Source organism: Psittacula echo (assembly GCF_963264785.1).
Source record: "Psittacula echo genome assembly, chromosome: 1".
NCBI lineage: Eukaryota > Metazoa > Chordata > Aves > Psittaciformes > Psittacidae > Psittacula > Psittacula echo.
Genome location: NC_137735.1, coordinates 65,220,863 through 65,239,776, shown reverse-complemented (window position 1 = coordinate 65,239,776; position 18,914 = coordinate 65,220,863). Strand labels below are relative to the sequence as shown.

General features: G+C 36.4%; 1 protein-coding gene across 1 annotated transcript in view; it reads left to right on the top strand.

The window, feature by feature from the left end:
* The window catches only part of ARHGAP10 (Rho GTPase activating protein 10), a gene marked incomplete at its 5' end in the record, with an annotated part of 156,700 nt that overhangs the window by 74,240 nt on the left and 63,546 nt on the right, over window positions 1–18,914 (top strand). The window contains 6 exons of the mRNA XM_080639076.1: window positions 2,395–2,476; window positions 3,611–3,653; window positions 4,970–5,035; window positions 11,722–11,796; window positions 16,672–16,759; window positions 18,135–18,193. Of these exons, the coding sequence (XP_080495202.1) occupies window positions 2,395–2,476; window positions 3,611–3,653; window positions 4,970–5,035; window positions 11,722–11,796; window positions 16,672–16,759; window positions 18,135–18,193 (413 nt within the window). The remainder of the gene's footprint in view (window positions 1–2,394; window positions 2,477–3,610; window positions 3,654–4,969; window positions 5,036–11,721; window positions 11,797–16,671; window positions 16,760–18,134; window positions 18,194–18,914) is intronic.

Here is an 18,914-nt window from a genome sequence, read left to right as displayed (position 1 = left end):
GCAAAACATTTGTTTTCAATCTCTTCTCTGGTAAAAGTGGGAAAAATCTAATCCATCTTTCTGTCCAGCTATAATAGACCAAACTGGTCCACTGTGACTTTGGTATCAGACATTTTTCTTTTAATAATATATGCGTGTAGTACTGAGATGTTCCCATGGAGATTAGCTCTGTGCTGCAGGCCATTAGCTTGTTTCCTTGGTATCAGCTCAGGGCATACTTATCCCTTGGCTTGTCCAAGTTAAAAAGTAACATACAGATTGACGGCTGGCCGAGGGGTTTTCTTTGTTCCTTTGCTGAGAAAGGAGGCAAGATTGTAAAATTTTAGGAAGACCTTTTCAGTATACAGTATTCAGCCTTGTGTGTGACTTGAGCGTAGTTTGGAGCTGGCTGCATATTTATGGATTTTTCTTTTAAAAAGAAAGCCAAGATTCTTTTTTTTCTTTAAATTCTGATACTTATTACTAGAGCTCTGAGAGTGCTAGGATCATGGCTAAACTCTGGAGACAGATGGGGGTTTTTTTCTGGTTTTTGTACTTCATCATGCTTAGTTGATGGTGACTAGGATAAATGGAGATAAATTTAAATCTTAAGGAGACAGCAGACGTCTTTTGGGGTAGCAAAAAGACATTCTATTGATAAAGAGCACTATCCTTCTGAAGTAATACTTGGATTTTAATTTTACCAATACAAGACGAGGAGGAGAGAAGGCTTTTTTATCTCTTCTGACTTTAAGTTGAAGACAAATAATGTTTCATGCAGCCTCTAGGTGATACTGTGGCACCTTGACAGTTACAAATTTAGTGAAAAAAAAAGGGGAGTTTGCCCTTCATAAAAGCAACTTGTTTCATTTTAGTTTTAACTAGTAAAAGAAAGCAGACAAGAAAAAAAAAACAAAATCAGCATGTGAGGGATTTTTTGTGTGTGTGTTTTGTTTTTTTTTTTTTTTTTTTTTTTAAGTTAATTTAGCTCATTACTTGGGGTATTTTTTCCCTACCGAGTGATTAAGTTTGCATGTTTATGATGATTGCTACTCTGCGCTGCTAGCAGACCAGTTTGCGTTGGAAAAAGCTTGCATGGCACAAGAAGCTGCTTTGCTTTCTCTTACTTCTAATACCAGTGTTAGCTTCTTCTAGTCATAAAGGCTATTAATTTTAGAAATTAAGGCAAAGCTTCCCTCACTCACTCTAAGAGCTCAGTGTCTGTCACTGAGAGTAACAAGGGATTCCATTTTCGTGGCTTAATATTTTCCTCTCTGTAACTGATAAAAAGAGAATGACTTGCTTGGCTGGTGCCATTTTCTGAAGTTATAGTTGGATCTCCTGAGTTTAGATTGGTTTGCTAGAAGGTGTGTACATGCCTTGTCCTCGCATGGCATCTGGAAAAGAAATTTTGAGCAGGAGGTATTTGTACCCATTGAGTTTTACACTGCAATTAAATTGTGTGGTTTGGTAAAATTTATGGCAAGGTGAAAACCAACTATAAATTTCTCTAGTTGTAAAAATAGGGTGTGTAGACTGTTGCAGTTTTAAGTAAAGGTGGGATTTGTGTTGGTTTCTTCTGTGTTGTTCCTTTTAGATACAACGTTTCCCTCTACAGCTATTTTGGTATTTGAAAATAGATTTAATACAAAAGAGAGGTGGAGAGAGAGAGAGAGAGAATGTTGCAAATTAGTTCTTTATTTCTGTCCATCTCTATATAATGAGATTTATGAATTTGCCAAAGGTATTGGCAGGCTGAATGCAATGATTTTTGTAATTGGCAGAAAAATAATTACCCAAATAACCTGTTCTGCTTTTAACTCTCCTTGCTTTGTACACTATGCTGAACCACACAATTACTCTTAGTTTCCTGTTACATAAACACAAAAGTAGAATTCTGTTAATCTCTGTTCACTAATCCCTACATCCCACAGTTGTCCATCCCTGCTTTTTAGGAAGTTATGATAGTAGAGTTTTGTAATGAGATACTGCATTAAGAATTGGTTATTTTTTAAAGATATATACTGAAAAACTATAATAATTGTCACTGCTCTAAAGCTGAAGACTGCATGTCAGGTAAGTTGACAAAAGCCATTTTTTTCTGTAACAGCAACGCAAGAGCAAGTTTGTTTAGAATTCAGAAAATACAGAAACTCACAGCAAGTGTTGAGGTCAACAAGCTATCAAAAATGAGCTATTTCAGATATATGTTCACTTTCCTTTTTCCTCTCTGTCCTCTGTTATCTCCTACTGTATGTATCAGTTCTATACCTTGTATTTTAAAGGTGAATAGTGTTCAGTAACGAAGCAAATAAAATGACCCTAACTTTTAGGATAATGTTTTTTTTGTTGTTGGAAATAGACTTTGTAGTCACTGGGGAATGCAGTTACTCTGTGTGGTTGGTACATTTGCAGGCCTGGAGTTCCCGTGACCATGCAGGCGTTTTCTGAGGAAGACAGGAAGCTGTGGATGGAAGCTTTGGATGGAAAAGAAGCTGTAAGAGTCTTTATTTTATATCTATCTATGGTGTAATGGAGAAATTCTCTTACACCCTGCTTCCTGATCCCATTTATACTTTAGTAACCTGAGATTATGTAGTTTGCAAAATGGTAGATTCAATGAAGAAAGAATAAAAGTAAAATTCAGGAGAGATGAGTAACTTGGTAAAGCTTGGTGTAGATAACTGCTGATGCTAATAGGAGAGATTTTTCATTGTGATGACAGCATTGATTTCATAAATGGCTTCCCATCACAGTGATGTTATTGGTATTCTAGAGGATGTCTAATATAACCATGTGTACTTAGCCTTATGTTGACATGCTACATTCCAGTGGCAAGACTTGCATGAGTTACGTTATATGGTATTATTATTATTATATTTCTTTTTTTATAAGCTAGATCTAAAAAATCTGTGTCAATGGGAATGAAGTGGTACTTAAATTTGCTTAATTTCTAGTTTACATCAGGAAATGAGTCTGAACTGCAGAATTGAAACATGCTACAGATTAATCTTACAATCATAAATACTGGTCTTGCAGGCCAAAAATAATGGGTCACATCATATGTTTGTCCCTGGTAGTAGGCTACTGGGGATTTTAGCAGTAGGCTTTATTGGCATTATTGTTGTAAAATTCTTGTTGCATCTGCAGATCTGTTTATTACCATCAGATGTTGGCTGAGGTGCACTCAGCCAACTTAAAACTTCTTACAGCTTCTGGGAATGCTGGGCTGGGATATAATTCCCAGGATTCGTCAAAGCAGTTCACAACTGAGTGAGCTTGAACTGTGGTAAACTAACCTGCAGAGAAACATAGGAACATGGAGCATGTAAATCACAGTTGATTTCTGTGGCTGTGCTAACAATTGAGATTGTTCTGCTCCCCAAGGGACTATATTTGTTGAGATTTTTCTTTGGTTTTTGTATTTACATCCTTAAAAAGTGCAATTATGTACTTTCTGAGGGGGCACAGACCTCTGGTCCTGCTGTTAGAGCTGTTGTTGTTAGAGGTGATACTTTCTAACTGTAAACAACTGTATTTGTGCCTACTGGTCATTAAAATTGGGAGTGTATGGTTTCTAGTTTCTTCAGATTCTTTAAAATAACTTGCCTTTTTACTCTTTTCATGTTAGCTGTTCATCAATATGAATAGAGCAAATGCAAAGCGAGAGGGAAGTAAGTATTTGAATTACTATTAAAGCTGGTTTTTGTTAACATTTTACAATTGAGAAAGGCAAAAGTAAATGTTTTTTCTGTGGATCTAACATAATTAAATATTTTATTTTTAATCTCAAATTTTGAATATACTTTGTGGATTTTGTAATGAATGAGTTTTCCAGTAACTCGGTTTAGTACATATATAAGACCTGTAGGAGTGGACATAAGCTACAGAAACAGTCTGGTTGATTTTGCTAATTTATCCTGGAAATTGACTCAAAAAAGAGTTAATTTCTATGTAAATGCATCACATTTCCTAATCCAGATTGTGTGTACACATCTGTTAGAACACATAAGTATGGTTTTAAAAGCAATCACAGCTGACAACATAATGGTCAGCAAAAAACCTGAATGTGCGTATTTAAAATGTAAACCATACTATGGAAATAGAGAAGATGGCTTTCTTTAAATGATGCTAGCTTTATTCTGTTAGCAAAGTGTATGAGTGAAAACAGTTATCCTTCTTGCATTATCAGGGAATTTATGACTTTATTATTATTATTATTATTATTATTATTATTATTATTATAATAAATTGTTGCTTGAAGCTGGATCCTGGTGTTATTAACAAAAATTTTTCCACCGATATTTATTTTTGTGGAGCAAGACCAGGTCCCCAGGAGCAAGAAGGCCAGATGTCTGGAGGAAGGGCAGTTTTGCAATATAAGCTTTTAAATGAAGTTTTGTTGTGAAGAAGAAGAATAAGCTAGGAACAACAAACGAATGCTGGAATTCAGATGTTGTCCTGTTAATACATCTGCTTTTGTGTAGTCAGATCATTACCTTCTGTGAAATGATATACATGTGTCCCGTATCTTTAGTGTGGGAATTTTTTGGCTTGGGGTAGGACTCAGTAAAAGCCCTGCTGTTGATCATTATGTTTTTTCTTCATAAGTACTTCCTTGTTCCATTTGGTTAACTCTCTCAGATGTTGTCGATGTTGCATCAAGTACTGTTAAATTCCATTTTGCATCTGCCAACATATGTACCTAATCAGAGATCCCATTCTTCAAAGGGTGCTGCTGTGAACAGATTCAGTGAAGCCATTACCACCAGATTGAGCCTTTTCTTGGGCTAGGCAGAGTTGTGAAAGACAAAAGGGGAATGAATTTTCTCTAGAAAAAGTGATCAAGTGTTCCCATTCCAGAATATTTACAGTTTTGCTGGAGAAGCACTAGTTATGCGGTTAAGTCCAGCCTTATTTTTGAGTGAAGGACAGTAATTCTACTGGTGCTTTACAACTTTTCAAGCTTTTTTTTTTTTCTCCCTTGTAGGTGCGCAGTTGGATAAGATAGGGTTCACCATCATCAAAAAGTGCATCAGTGCTGTTGAAACACGAGGTAATGATCAATCCAACCTGTTTGTGGAGAGGGTGGAGCAGCTGGCCTGCTCTTTGAAGAAGCCCCGTGTGATCTAGTCCCCTGGAGATACCTGGGAAAGGCGTAACCTAGTAGATATTGCACTGACCACAACAGGAGTTTCCTTCTGTCCAGTTCCAGTCATTTGTAATATTTCTTCTATTTGTAATTTCTTGAGGCTTTCACTCAAGAACTGTGTTTTCAAGAACTGCTTGAACGGGTAATAGCACCGTCTTGACAAAGGAAGCCTGTGTTTGTGCAAAACAGCCGAGAAAAATCCCTGTTTCCTGTAGGCAGTTTCTGTACCTTTGTTTTGCTTTTGAAACAGACTGATTTACTAATCTGTCTGTGGACTTTGAGTGGAGATTTTCTGTTTAGTCACTTAGAAGAACAAGAGCTGAGCAGGGAAGTGAATACCAAGAAGTACTGAAGTACTTCTGGTGGTATTTGTTTCACAACAGGGACAAGGATGCTACTGTTTCATATATTCTTTGTTGTCTCCAAAACTGGAGACAGAGCAGAAAGGTCAGTATGCAGACAGTATTCAAGAGGTAGTTGGGATTAGGTTGTTGAGAGGCTGTGTCACAGACCCTGCATAACTTGGCCACTGGGTATGATCAGCTTTTGATATTGCTGCCATGTGAGGAGAAAACAATAGACATGCTGAAATGGGAGGTGACCAGCCGCTATGGCTCACTGTGTTGTATACGGTATTGTGTGGAGAATCTACTTGCTTAGCTGTGATTCTTTCGTTTGTTTGTTTGTTTGTTATTTTTCTAAAAAAAGAGGTGGATATGAAAATAGGTACTCGTTGATGGTGTATTTCTTAGTTTGCTAAAAGAGATGTTGAAATTGCTCTCTGTAGATTTTGTTTTTCTCCAAAATTGTTGACCTTCCTTACCTTCTCCCAAAGGGGAGGGAGATTTATGATTTTGTAGGATTTGTATCTTTTTTCTAGAGATTTGAGCATTGCACAGGGTAAAATATTTGTCTTTTTTTTTCCTGTATCCCAGTCCAGCTTAAATAAGATAAATCAAAAGAAGAATGGGTTGTTCATACTTCCTGTCAATGCAGGATCTTACTGAAAAGCTGTATCTTCCACGTATGCACTTACTATACAATACTATTAGGAAGAACGATCAGCCTCTGTGATACTGAGAATTTAGAATTTAAACAGCACGAACTATCTGAAATCGTTTTTCTCTTGGCCTTTTTTGTATCAGTCCTGTGTGATGCATTAAAGATGTTATTCCAGATTAGACCATATTCTAGCTGGTGTTATTTTTGTTCATTCTGTTCTTTTGAATATTTTTCAAATAAGGTTTGCCTGTCTCATCACTTCAAAATTTCAGTTACTGGCATTTACAATCTGAATATTTCAGCTGGGAAATACTGCAGATAAAGCTGACATCCTACAGATAAGTTGCCTTCACTGCAAAATCCTGCTTTGAAATAGACTGGATCTTCTCTTTGCAGTGGATGAAGCAGATTTTATGAAAAGGGTAGCATGTGGTCACGTAGTGAAAGGCCGGTTTTGTTCTATAGCACAGTGACCAGCTACTTTACAATACCTTATGAGTCATGCTTACTGAAAGCAGTGTGGAGTTTACTATATTTTGGCTTATTATCTATAGGCATGTTTGAATAGTTCTCTTTAAGTAGTGTCTCTTTTCTTTCTTTGATAATCTGCAGAAAAAGTGAAACAAACATGATTGTGGAAAAATTGTGAACACTTTCTTCATGAAATGGCTACTATGGAAAATGGGTTAGATATGTGATTTCTTCTCACTGTGGGTGGGTAGGTTAAACTGAGTGGTGGCTCAAGTTCACCCTGTCCTTTAGGTCTTGATTTGTGGCTGCCCCATCCCTGGCAGTGTTCAAGGCCAGGTTGGATGCGTCTTTGAGCAACCTGGTCTAGTGGAAGGTGTCTCTGCCCATGGCAGGAGGGTTGGAACTAGGTGGTCTTTAAGGTCCCTTCCAAACCAAAACAAAATATGATTCTATGATGTAGGTGCATGTAAGATAGTACAAAATATATGTGTAACCTCACCTAATACTGTTGTTTGAAACTGATGATAAACTTTCATGGGCTAGAAGCACGTGTCCCTGTAGTGGGATCTGCCTTGAAGCGTAGTTTGGAAGAGAATTAAAGTTACCAAAGTTAGCTGCAGTATTTTCTGTCTTTGGAGACCTTGCAGCTTCACTGTTCCTTGCACACAGCCTTTGTCAGACCTGCAGTCAATAGTGCCTTGTGGTAATTATTAAAAATGAAATTGACTTTTTTTTCTATTAATTTTGGTTTGGGGAGTACTTAGAAAAATAAAGTCAGTATTCAATAAATATTTATTTTCTCAGAGCTTCAAGAGTGGCTTTAGGTGAGGTACTGCTACCTTCCAGGAACTCAGCAATCCACATAGCTCTGTTTCAGTGAAATTGATTCATCCATTGTATTTCAAGCAGTTGCTGATGATTTTCTGTTTACCGAATGCTGAACTTAACATCAACTGCGGGTTTTTTTTTTTTAATGTTTTTAAATAAACAAGCCTAACTAAAATCCTGACTTCATCCAAGAGACTAACTGAAGCATTCCTTAAGCATCAGTTTGTGTGCTCTGCAGGGCATCTACTGAGCTATACAAATAGAGGGCTAGGAGGACGTTCAGTTGTTTGCGTCATAAAGATTTGGCCAAATAGTTGCACAATGAAGAAAAAAGATCCATCTTTCGGATTGCAGATTTTATACCTATGCTTGTTCTTAAATCAGTTTTTACTTTATTATTTTACTTTAACGGTAACACATCAAAGCAAGTTATGTTCAGCAGAAGAAAACAGGACAGATGCCTCTTCAGAGACTGTGCTTGTGTGCCATGTTTTTATCTCTTTTAATCATAATGGGTGTGAGGTTGGCGTGGGTGGAAAGAGAGGACAGTCTAGTGTGGGTGGAAACTGAGAATAGTCTTGTCATGTCATAGCAGAAAAAGTCTGGTATTTGGAGAAAGAAGAGTGTAGCAGAGATACTGAACATAAACTTGTCAATGGCTGGATCATTTTTTCTCTGTTAAGTTCCCTTTTATAAAGCCAAGAAGGAAATTATTTGCTCTGAATGAATAGAAGAATTGAAGGCAGTGTCTTGATTAAGATGCATGTAAGCTTCTGATTCAGCATTGTCTTGTCAGACATTGACCGTGCTTTACCCGATAAGGAGATGCTGAGGCATTGAGATAGGCAGCCTGTCTCTCACATGCTGAACATGATGCTGGTTGGATGTGCACCTGTGTTTTGTCTCTTCAGAGAACATTTGAAGATTCTTCAGTTTATTTTATTTTCATTCTTATTCTTTAGTTATTTAATTTACGCAACGGGATAAAAGTTTATATAAACATCAAAGAGCTGTTTGTTCTGGTAGTAAAGACTGTGCATATTTTTGTGTGCAACGAGTTGGTTGTACCTTCTGTGAGGATGTGGTAGGTGTTTGTCTTGATTTTAGAACTACCAGAGCTGCTAATTTGAGCTGCAGAGAGAGATGGCAGCATTGAGCTGTCTGTCCATTCTGCTCATGAGACAAAAAGATGGTGAGGAGGAAGTAGAAAACCTTTTCACATACCAAAAAAAGTGGCAGTACCTTGAATGTAGGGTGTCACTTGTACAGCTGTTTCTGCACTATGCACTTAGATTATAAAAAGTTATATTTACAGCTATTCTACTAGTCTGTGTCAGCCACATGTACAGTGCCAGCAACAAAGTAAACTTCCCTACATACCTTGCTTACAATAGTACAAACTCCTGTTTTATTTACAGTACTTTATTTTTGTAAACATATTTCACAAATCGTGTACCTATGCCAAATTCCAGTATCAAACAGCCAAACATCTTGCGATAATGTGAATCTGAAGGAAATTATGCCATGGGGCTCTACTGCTCAATGTTGCTAATAGTGACTGGTTGAGTCGGCAGACACAGCATCTGAACCCCTCAATGTTTTAGTCGATGGTAAGCTCTTCCCTGCAATGAGTCATCTTGTCAATTGTGTTCTGTAAATGCCAAGCATTATCAGTCTTGGATGTGCTAAAGATCTGAAGTGTGCAGATTAAAACAGAAATGGTACTGTCTCAAACCAGGTTTGTATATTTTAAACATCATTTAAAGGTACATTTAAAGGTATAATTTAGAACTGTGTTGAAATATTAATTCCTCTTTGCACTTCTTGATGTCTGCTAGCAATTAGCTGTGCTTTTTTCAGGTTGATGAATTTGAAACTGATCAATTATCTGATAATTGCTATCACAGACTCATGATTATTGCTGGAGGATTGTTTTGGTTTCAATACTGCCATCATTTCAGAGACCTTTGCATATCAGGTCTGTTTTAATATTGATTAGTAGTTTCTGTGGTTTGACTTTAATCATTTTTAAGCCCATAAATGTATGTTTGGGGTCAGCACAGTTTGGTTCCCCCTAGTTTTAATGCCAGAAGCAGGGAAAGTTACTAAACAACTTCTGAGATAAGCAAAAGCTGAGCTGTATTTGACTGTGACAGTATTTCTTCAGCTTTTTAGCTTCTTGCATATGATGCAGAAGGCTTCTTCTCTGGTACTAAAAGTAGTAGAGGATATTGTATAAAAAAAAAAAAAGTGCGATGCATTTTGGCAGAGCATTTAAAAGCTTGGTGTTACTTTTGTACCAGAATTTTCCTGGACATCTCTGAGAAACTGGAAGTAAAAAAATAATTGCTGCTCTCAGGACAGATTCCTACTGCATCCTTCTTTGGAGTGAATCAAGGACTGTAGTGGTGTTTGGGTTTGCTTTATTTTTTAGTATTGGCAGTCTTTAAGTGGTCTATAGCATGCTATGACACTGTTGTCTGGGGATCATTGGAAAACTTACTTGGTTGGGTTGATAACCTCCTATTTTGAGAAGAATGGTGTTGTGGCCACATGGCTGCTTTTTTGTGGTTCTTTCTTTTGTGCATAGCTAAACTGCAAGCATACTCTAGAATTGTGGTTTTTGATGACCACAGATGAAATAATGGAGATCTGGCTTTTTCTGTTAATTTGAGCAAGCTCCGAACATGGCATCTAGCTTGAGACTCAGCATCATTACAGTGGTGCCTGCAGCCCGGGGAAGGAAAAGGGCCAGTTTTGCCCAGGTTGAGCAACCAAGAGAATTAAGAGCTGCTGCCATAGCTTCCCACTGGGACTGAGGATGGAGCAGTGCTAACAGGGAGGAATCTGCAGATTGTGTGAGGAAGAGAAGGGGATGAAAGAAGAAGGAAAAGATGTAGCTAGGCTTGGCAGTAAGAGGTAGAAAATGCAAAGTTCCCTCCACCGTATTGAGAATTATTGCTGTGTATTATGGTTGTGTCTGACAGTAACTCATTAAAAGGCTAATGATTTTTACATACTTCATCTAATATTTATTTTAGAAGAAACTTTTTCTCATATGACTGGTTTTAATTTTCCTGCTGTGGTTGGAAGAGTTTGGTATCGAAACTGGGAACTCTCCACAAGTCTTCCTTTGTTGAAGGATATTTTGAATAAGAATACCACATAATCTATTATTTGAAAAAAATTCCTTGGAGTAGAAGCACAGGTATTTTGTGGCATTTCTACTCTTCCAGGCCAATATAAATATAGAGGTAGAGCATTGTGGTGTTTGTAGATGGCTGCTTATTATGTGGCCTCTCAAACGTCTGTGTCGGCTTCAGGATTGTAATATTTCACGTCCCACTAAATGGGCTCTGAAACAATGCAACAAAGACAAAGACATACCTTATTTTGCCTTTTTCCTTGCCTACTGCTTCTCTCCCTACCATTTTCCTTTTATTTATATTCATAGTTATACTTCCCTGGGGATAAAACTGGGTGTGGTAAAGGAAGGCAAAAGCAGCAGAAGAAGAGAAAAATGAGTGTGGGTGTGGGACGAAAGGACACAGGAATGACAGGAAAATGGTCCAGAGTCCACATGAAATTAGAATAGGGAACTGAAGATATTATGCTGGTTATGGCATCTCTGTTCATCCCGCGCATACCGAGAAGTACTGATTTGAGTAACCTATAGTGGTGCCTCTGGACATAACTAGTATGTGGACCACAGTGGGTTGGAATAAGGTCTTGTATCTTAAATGGAAAGCATTTATGAACTTGAAAAAGCATTGGTTTTGAGGACTGGGAATAGGCTTAAGTTTTTCTTTATTTTATCCAAACTCTTTTTGTCAGCCACATATTTGAAAGAAGGCAAAATTAACTTCAGTAAAAAAAAAATCTTAATTTAGCGGTCGTTGGTTTAGTTCTTGTGTTATTAGAATATAGATGCTGATGGATCCAAAATGTCATTTAAAAATCTGAAAATCTGTCATTTAAAAAATCTGTTTTCTTTTTTGTTTGTTTGTGTGTGTTTGGCTGTTTGTTTTTCTAAGCAATGGTTTGTCCTTGTTTGCTTTTACTCCCAGTTTCTGAAGTGGAATTGAGGTACACAAAACCTTTATCAAAACATAACATGAACTTATCTTAAAAACACAGAACAAAAGGATTCTTGCAATACTTTATTTATAATGCTGTTCTCACAACTGTCTGTCTTTGAGGCATTTGTTGCCAGGGGAAATGTTTTTAATGCTAAATTTGGCTGTGGTTGATCTTCTGTCTTTTTTTTCTTTTCTCTTTTTGCATAAAAGGTATAAATGACCAAGGATTGTACAGAGTTGTGGGGGTGAGTTCAAAGGTCCAGCGACTTCTGAGTTTGTTGATGGGTATGCCTCTATTTTACAAATATTATTATTTTCAATATTTTATGTTGTTTTACTGTCAATACTTAGTTTTAAAAGCATCTGCCTGTAGTTGTTGTTTATGTGGGCCAAGTCTAGTTTGCTTTAGTCCATGAAAATAAACCCCGTATCATTGTAAGTTCCCCTGGGTTAGCAAGGCCAAGATTAATTGATAGGAATAAACTAATAGGACTGCTATGGGACATGTAGGAGCAAACCATGGGCTTTGTGCAAGGTTGATATAAGTGAGGTTGATAAGTGGGGTTGAAGCAGCCTAAGTTGACAGGTCTGATCAGAAAATCCAAAATACTAAATTCAGGAAAGTTTGAAGATTATTGCTTCATTATTTGAAGTTGCCACCTTTCTACTCCCTTGTCTAAGACGTACAGTTTTACATGCCCCTGTGTGTCTTTAGTTAATCACTGAGCAGAAGAAGACATTTAGTGTAAGCCTGCTGGCAAAGAGCTCTTTGGTTTAAGAGGAGGATTGTGATACACGTATTAATAATAACTATGTGCCAAGGCGGGAGACAGATGGAGAAAGGATTTGTTTTTATAAACTTAGTAGTATAGTTCTTATATGTGGGTAACATCTTAGACTCTCTTATACCTAGTTAGCATTTAGATTTTTTGATTCATAAAATTATTCTCAGAAACTTTATTCTCCCTTTTGTTTCTGGAAATTTTGATGCATCTTTAATCCCAGTGACTATAGTTTTCTTGCCACTCTCCTCTCCCTAGGGGAAGGAGGAAAGGAAAGAAAATAGAAGTATTGGCACCTGGATGAAATCCCTCGTCTGCCTGGTATCTCTCACCAAAGTTGTAGCCATGACTGCAAGATGTGCCATGTTTCCCAATTCCTTGTCCTGAGCACTGACAGAACATGCAGTCAGACAAGACCACTGGGATTAGTTCATTTTTATAGAGCTTCCAAACCTGTCACTTGACAGCAAAGGTCTGATTCTCAGGGATTCATTGGTATGCAAAGAAGCTTGTTTGCAGTTTGCACCAGGCTCTTCTCCAGAACCATGCATGCTCCATCTGTGCTGATAACACAGTGTTCTTTGGCACTGCAAACTGGAGGAAGCCAGAAAGTGAATTCATTTCATTACCCCAGACATTATGTGAATGACAAAGCGCTTTTATATTATATGCTGCTGTCAGTTCAGTGCCACCTGTAAAACTTTTTCTTTTCCTTCCTTTATTTTTTCAAACAGGCTGTCTCTTCAGAAATTATAAGACATCAGGCTTGAAGACCTGCATGTCATATCAATCTGTCACAATGACCTTGCTAAATATTAATTTATGATATCTTACTTTTATCAATATTAACAGCACCCTGAAGTTCTCCATTAATGCACATAAACCTGCCTATATCTTTAAAATATTGTAGCAAATTACTTTTTCTGGAAATACAAGCTGGGATTAATGAAAATGACTGATCTATAACAGGTTCTTATGGTTGTTTATCTGTGTTGGAGTTAGCTTTTATAAACAATAACCATCTTTAACTGTTGTCCATAGGAAGAATGATGAGTTATCACTCAGAGTGCCTCGATTAAATGCATTTGGTATCATAAAATGTTTTTCAGTTTTGTACTTACTGGCTTAGCTTGGGTGTGCAGACCTGGCAGGCAAATTTTCCTCGTTGCCATTAGTGGTGTCCAAATTAAATAGACTCAGGTTGCCAGTGGTTCGGTAGCAGCTGGAAGAGTTTACTGGGGATTCCAGCATCTGCTTTTAGTTATCTTTTTAAAAATTAGAAACATTTTCTGTCAGTCCCAAGATTCATATATTATTTGAAGTAGGAAGAATACAGTGGTATCAAGATGAGGCAAAATATTGAACAGAAAAAAGTTAGGGTGCAAGCAGGTGCTCTTTTTCTGCTGGTTTGTTGAAAGTGATCCTATCTGTGCTCTTTATCTGTCTGTTCTCAGAGTAGAATAAAGAGGGCTTCTTTTTGAGATACAGAGGTACAGAGAATTTAAAATGACTGATTAATCTTTAATCCTTTGTCTCTGCGTATACTCTTAGATAGCCTTTTATGAAAGATCTTTTCAGAATCATCAAACCCTCATATTAGGTTTCTGTATTTTAAAATGTTTGATAAGGTTTCAAAGTATTTTAGGCTACCTGTCATTGACCATGAGGTTCACAGTCTGAAAGGCCCAAAGTGCAAAAAAAAAAATCTTCCAAATGGTAACCAGAGACATAATAGCATGTAGTTTTGTCTCTTCAGAACGTTTTCTGTAAAATGTGGGAAAGTACATTGAGAGTCAAGAGTATGAGAAGACCAATATATGCTTTTCTAATACTATGACTGCATAGGTTTTCATGTCTAATGCAAAAATGTAGTAAAACTAGATCTTCTATAAAATGAGACTCAGCAATTAAGTATACAATTCTTAAGAAAAAAAACAAAAAACAAACCAAACTAAACCACCTTTATTTTGCAAGTAACTTATTCCTTGAAGTTACTTGTAACTGCTATTGTGCTATGGTGATCTATTTTGCAGCAGTAATCTCATCTAAATTCCAGTAAGGCATTTGAAAAGGAAAATACTCATTACTTTTCAAGGGAAAATGCTAAATTAATCTGATATCTCATTGTGAACAGGGATACAGTTAGCACTTTTCATGTTGTGTATATCTATTATAAGCAATACAGAATGCGTTGTCAGCCATCAGGAGGCTCAGTTCTTAAAATGCATCAGGAACCAATTCCTGTTTTGTCTGTGATCTACGTTATAGATCTGATGTGGTTTATGTCATACAAGCTTTCATAGCTGCCTACGTAAATTTCATACAAACTACTGCATAGGTGAGCTTTCATACAGACCCTTGGTTGTGGTGAAGTGACTGCTAAGGGTTTGGAGTTCGAGTTTCATTTCTGGTACTGCTTGGCATGAAAAACGCCAGACATAATGTTTTGGAGAAGAAAACTTTCAGGTACTTCTGCCTGTTCAAAACGAGCAGCTTTCAAAACAACTATACTGAATTTATTATTTTATATGCAGTAAATGACAGTATGCATACACTCCTACAGTGGGCATATTGCGTGTGAAAGCAGAGACTCTCCTCCTAACCTAGTTTAGTGAACTGGACTGTTTTTATAAACTCTAGCTCCCTTATTGTCAGAAAGATTTGCTTAAAATTTAGAGCTGATCTGTCAAAAGCTGTTCCATAAATGTGCACAGTTATTTTTATATGCTTAAAGTTGCCATTCAGCGTACAGTGGCTGCTATGTGAACAAGTAGAATGGAAACTAGTTGTCATATTTGCAATCCCAGTTGAAGTTCCAGTTCATATAATGGCCTGGGATGTTTGAAGCAGAGGGGAAAATGGAGCAGGAACAGTCAGATTTATAGGGTGGTGAGGCACAGAGTAATGTAGGACAACTGTAAACCAAAAATGAAAAACAGGCTATAAGTTTGAATGGTTGTTACAGTCAAACTAGCGATTGTTTGGGGTTGGTGGCAGAACCGAAGTTTTGTTTTGTTTTGTTTTCCCCAAGAGATAATAGAATATTTCAGCAATACCTTCTTTTTTTTTTTTTTTTTAAGAGGTTTGCTTTTGAGTTAAGATGCTTCTTGTTTTCTTCCTCAGATTCATCAGCAAATTTCACAAAACTGAGCGCATACTTTGACTGTAAAGGAGGTTGATGATTATGAAGCTGTGATATTTTTTTAATTATTATTATTTTTATTTTAAACAGATATTACATAGTGGTTTAGTAACCAAATCCTCATAGATTTCACCAGTTTCTCATGTGATGGCAGTTTTTTATTTAATTAATTTGGTAGAAAGGTTTTCTTCTCACAGAAAAAAAAAATATAAATAAAAAGAGGGAATTTGAACACCGAAACAGCCAGCATGCTAAACAGAGGGGAAAAAATAAACTCTTTCCTGAGACAATCCTGAATATTTTGCATGGTGGTTGGCTAGTAACAATTTGGAAGAAAATGTTATCTGACTTGTATTTTAAAATGAGATTTAAATAATTGATATAATGAGGGAGAATATTCAGTTACAGAAATAATTGCTTGGCACAGCCTTTAGAACAGAATTATTTAGTCCCAGTAAAAAGACTGCACCTTTAATCAGGGATCCTAATTTGATTTTTTAAATGTGTCTGTCATTTGTCTGACAAGCAAAATAACAAATGAATTTTGAATTGTATGAACTGGTCAACACGTAATCTGTGTCAGCTACTGCTGTAGTTTACTGTAGTGCCTGATGTAAACATGTAACAGTAATAACAGAAGCTCAAACAGTTGAAGTTACCAAATACATTGGGCTAGTTTGGCTGCATGTGATCTTATGTCAACTAGCTATTACCTCCTGTTTTGAGGCCAAAAGGATTTTTTTTTTTGATTGCAAAACATTTCAGTGTGCTGTGTGGTTTTCTGTATTCTGTCAAAAAATCTTTCACCAGATTCAGACATATGACTATTCAGTTTGATCTGTTTTGTTGTAAGACTCTTTCAACTAACCTGGTGAAAGGTCTCTTAGTGGGTCTGTTTTCTGAACTGTTTTTGTATGTCCTCCTGTGTTTGTGTGCATCTTTGTTTAATTAAAGGTGTGGAAATACCAGTTGCTGTAGAGATCGTTTTACATGGAAGTGATTTTTAGTTCTTCACTAAAATAAATTAGCAGTAAATATTTTTTAAAACAAAACATAGGCATAGAATTTATAAAGAGGTTTGGATATTCTTATTAACTAACAGTAAGGATGTGCTACTTCTGCATTCATGTGAGCAATACATAATGATCAAATTCACTTTGTTGCTATTCATGTAGGGCATACTTATTTAGAATTCCGTTTTTTCATGTGTTTCTTCTCATTCTGATTATTTTCTAGATGCAAAAACCTGCAATGAAGTTGACCTGGAAAACTCTGTAGATTGGGAAGTGAAGACAATTACTAGTGCTATGAAGCAATATCTGCGGTAAGCTTGTCCCATTTATTTATTTATATTTTAGATTATGGATAATAATCTAATTCTCCTATGCAGAGGGTTAAGCTACATTACTTATATTTTTTCCTATATTTTGGAATAGAGATTCATTTTGAGCAAATAACGTGTTTGTTATTTGTCTTGGGGGAAGCAAAATAATTTAGCAACACTAATACTTGGGTTCTGTGAGACAAGCCTCAAAACATTTTTGTGTTAGATATGTAAGAATTTCACTGATGGTTCAAAAAACTAAATTTTGTTAGTAAACTTGCCGAGAGTGTTACTGACAGTCAGTTAAGACAGTTAAAAGAGTTTTTGCATTTGTGTGTTCTGATGTAGTAGAATGAAAAGGGGAAAGGTCATGATTTTTTTCTCTCTTCTTCTAACCTTTGTTCTGATATTCTAGGTGCAATAGTGATAATATTTGAATGTCAAAAGTAAGAATTTTAAATGTGTTCTCTGTTCAAATGACTTGGCCAATTTCTGATCAAGATATTTCGCTAAATTGCCTAAGAACGTAGATTGCAGGACTTCTGTATTTCTCTCATAGTGTAACACCAATACAGTATTTTTAATGTGCTGGTTTTATTGCATATGGTATTACTGCAACGACTATTAAAGAATGCCAAAGAACTGTTGTCATGATAGAATGGTTTGGGTTGCAATGGACCTGAGTCTCTCTTATGGAGTCTCTTATATTATGGAATAAATAAAATAAGAAGTAGGAAATTAAAAAAAAAAATGCACATGTTGAAGTATCTCCTGCCTGTAGTATTTCCCGAGTGTTTACTCCAATATTTCAGAAACATCAGTAAAGTCAGTTTAATAAACAGAAGTTTTAACTCTGATGCTTTAACTCTGATTTCCATTATTCAGCACGTATTTCACTGATGACTAAGGTTTTGAATTTAAATTTTTCGATATGAAATGCCTTTGAATTTTGGTTTGTGGATGGCTGCTGTTCAGCAAACCTAACTATTTTAGGACCTTTATTTCTTTCCAGTAAGGCAATGACTTGTGATTCTCTGTATTTAAAAAACACTAATGAAAAATTAATTGCACAATGTATGTGTACAATCGTCATCTGAGAAACAGTCTCAGTGTTATAGTTTGGAAAGGTGCCTTATGATAGACTGGAGGCCCCACTTCAGCTCACAGAATATGAATGGATGTAGTTAGTCTTGTTTTTCTGGTAATACCAAGTTTTACATTTGCACTGGAAATCATTGCATTCTAAGGCCACTGTAACAGTGGTTGCCTCCAGTGTGAGGATTATACTACTGAATGTTAAAAAGGTTTCCTGCTTAGGGTAAATACAGATAGAACAGAATACAGCTAAATTTATTATGTCATCCTTGTTTTACAGAAGCCTTCCAGAGCCACTGATGACATACGAGTTGCATGGAGAATTCATCATTCCTGCCAGTAAATACATTACTGTAGTTATAGAAAGCTTTTCTTATAGTACTGTTGTGGCGTTAGGAGTGCACTGTAAATGCAATTTCAGAAAAATTCTTCAACCCAATAAAAACATAGGCATAAGAAATAATGAATGTTCTAAAATATGTAGGTTTTAACCTAGTTCTAGCATGTATCATATATGAAATAACTATTGACAGACAAGGCTGTGACAGACTTAGCATAGTGCAGTTTTGACTTTTATGGGAAACTTTTGAATAGACATTGTAAACACTCGTTACCTTAATTATGTAATGATAAGCATCTACTTAGATTGTAATATTTTTTTGCTTTCATTTATACAGAGTATGAAGCTTAGTGAAGGAAAATACACTAATTCAGGCTCACTTGGATCCTTAAAGCACCGCTGCCTGACCCTTATTTTCAGTGCCTTGTTAGCTCTGTATCCGGGCTGGCTTGAATGTTCCTCATACATTAGTAGAAGAAAGGAAAGAGCAGGCCAGATTACGCTATGGCAGTTCAAATACAGAGTTGGAGAAGACACAACAGCATTTGTAGTTCAGTTGTATGGTATCTAATGTACATGGAATTTTTTTGGAAGAGGGATAGAGGGAAACTGTGCAAGAAAATTTTTGGTAAAGTATCAAACAGATATTAAGTGATTTTTCATTCCAGCCTGTAGCGCTTCTGGCAAACTGTGGTAAGCAAAATTAAAACAAACTTTGAG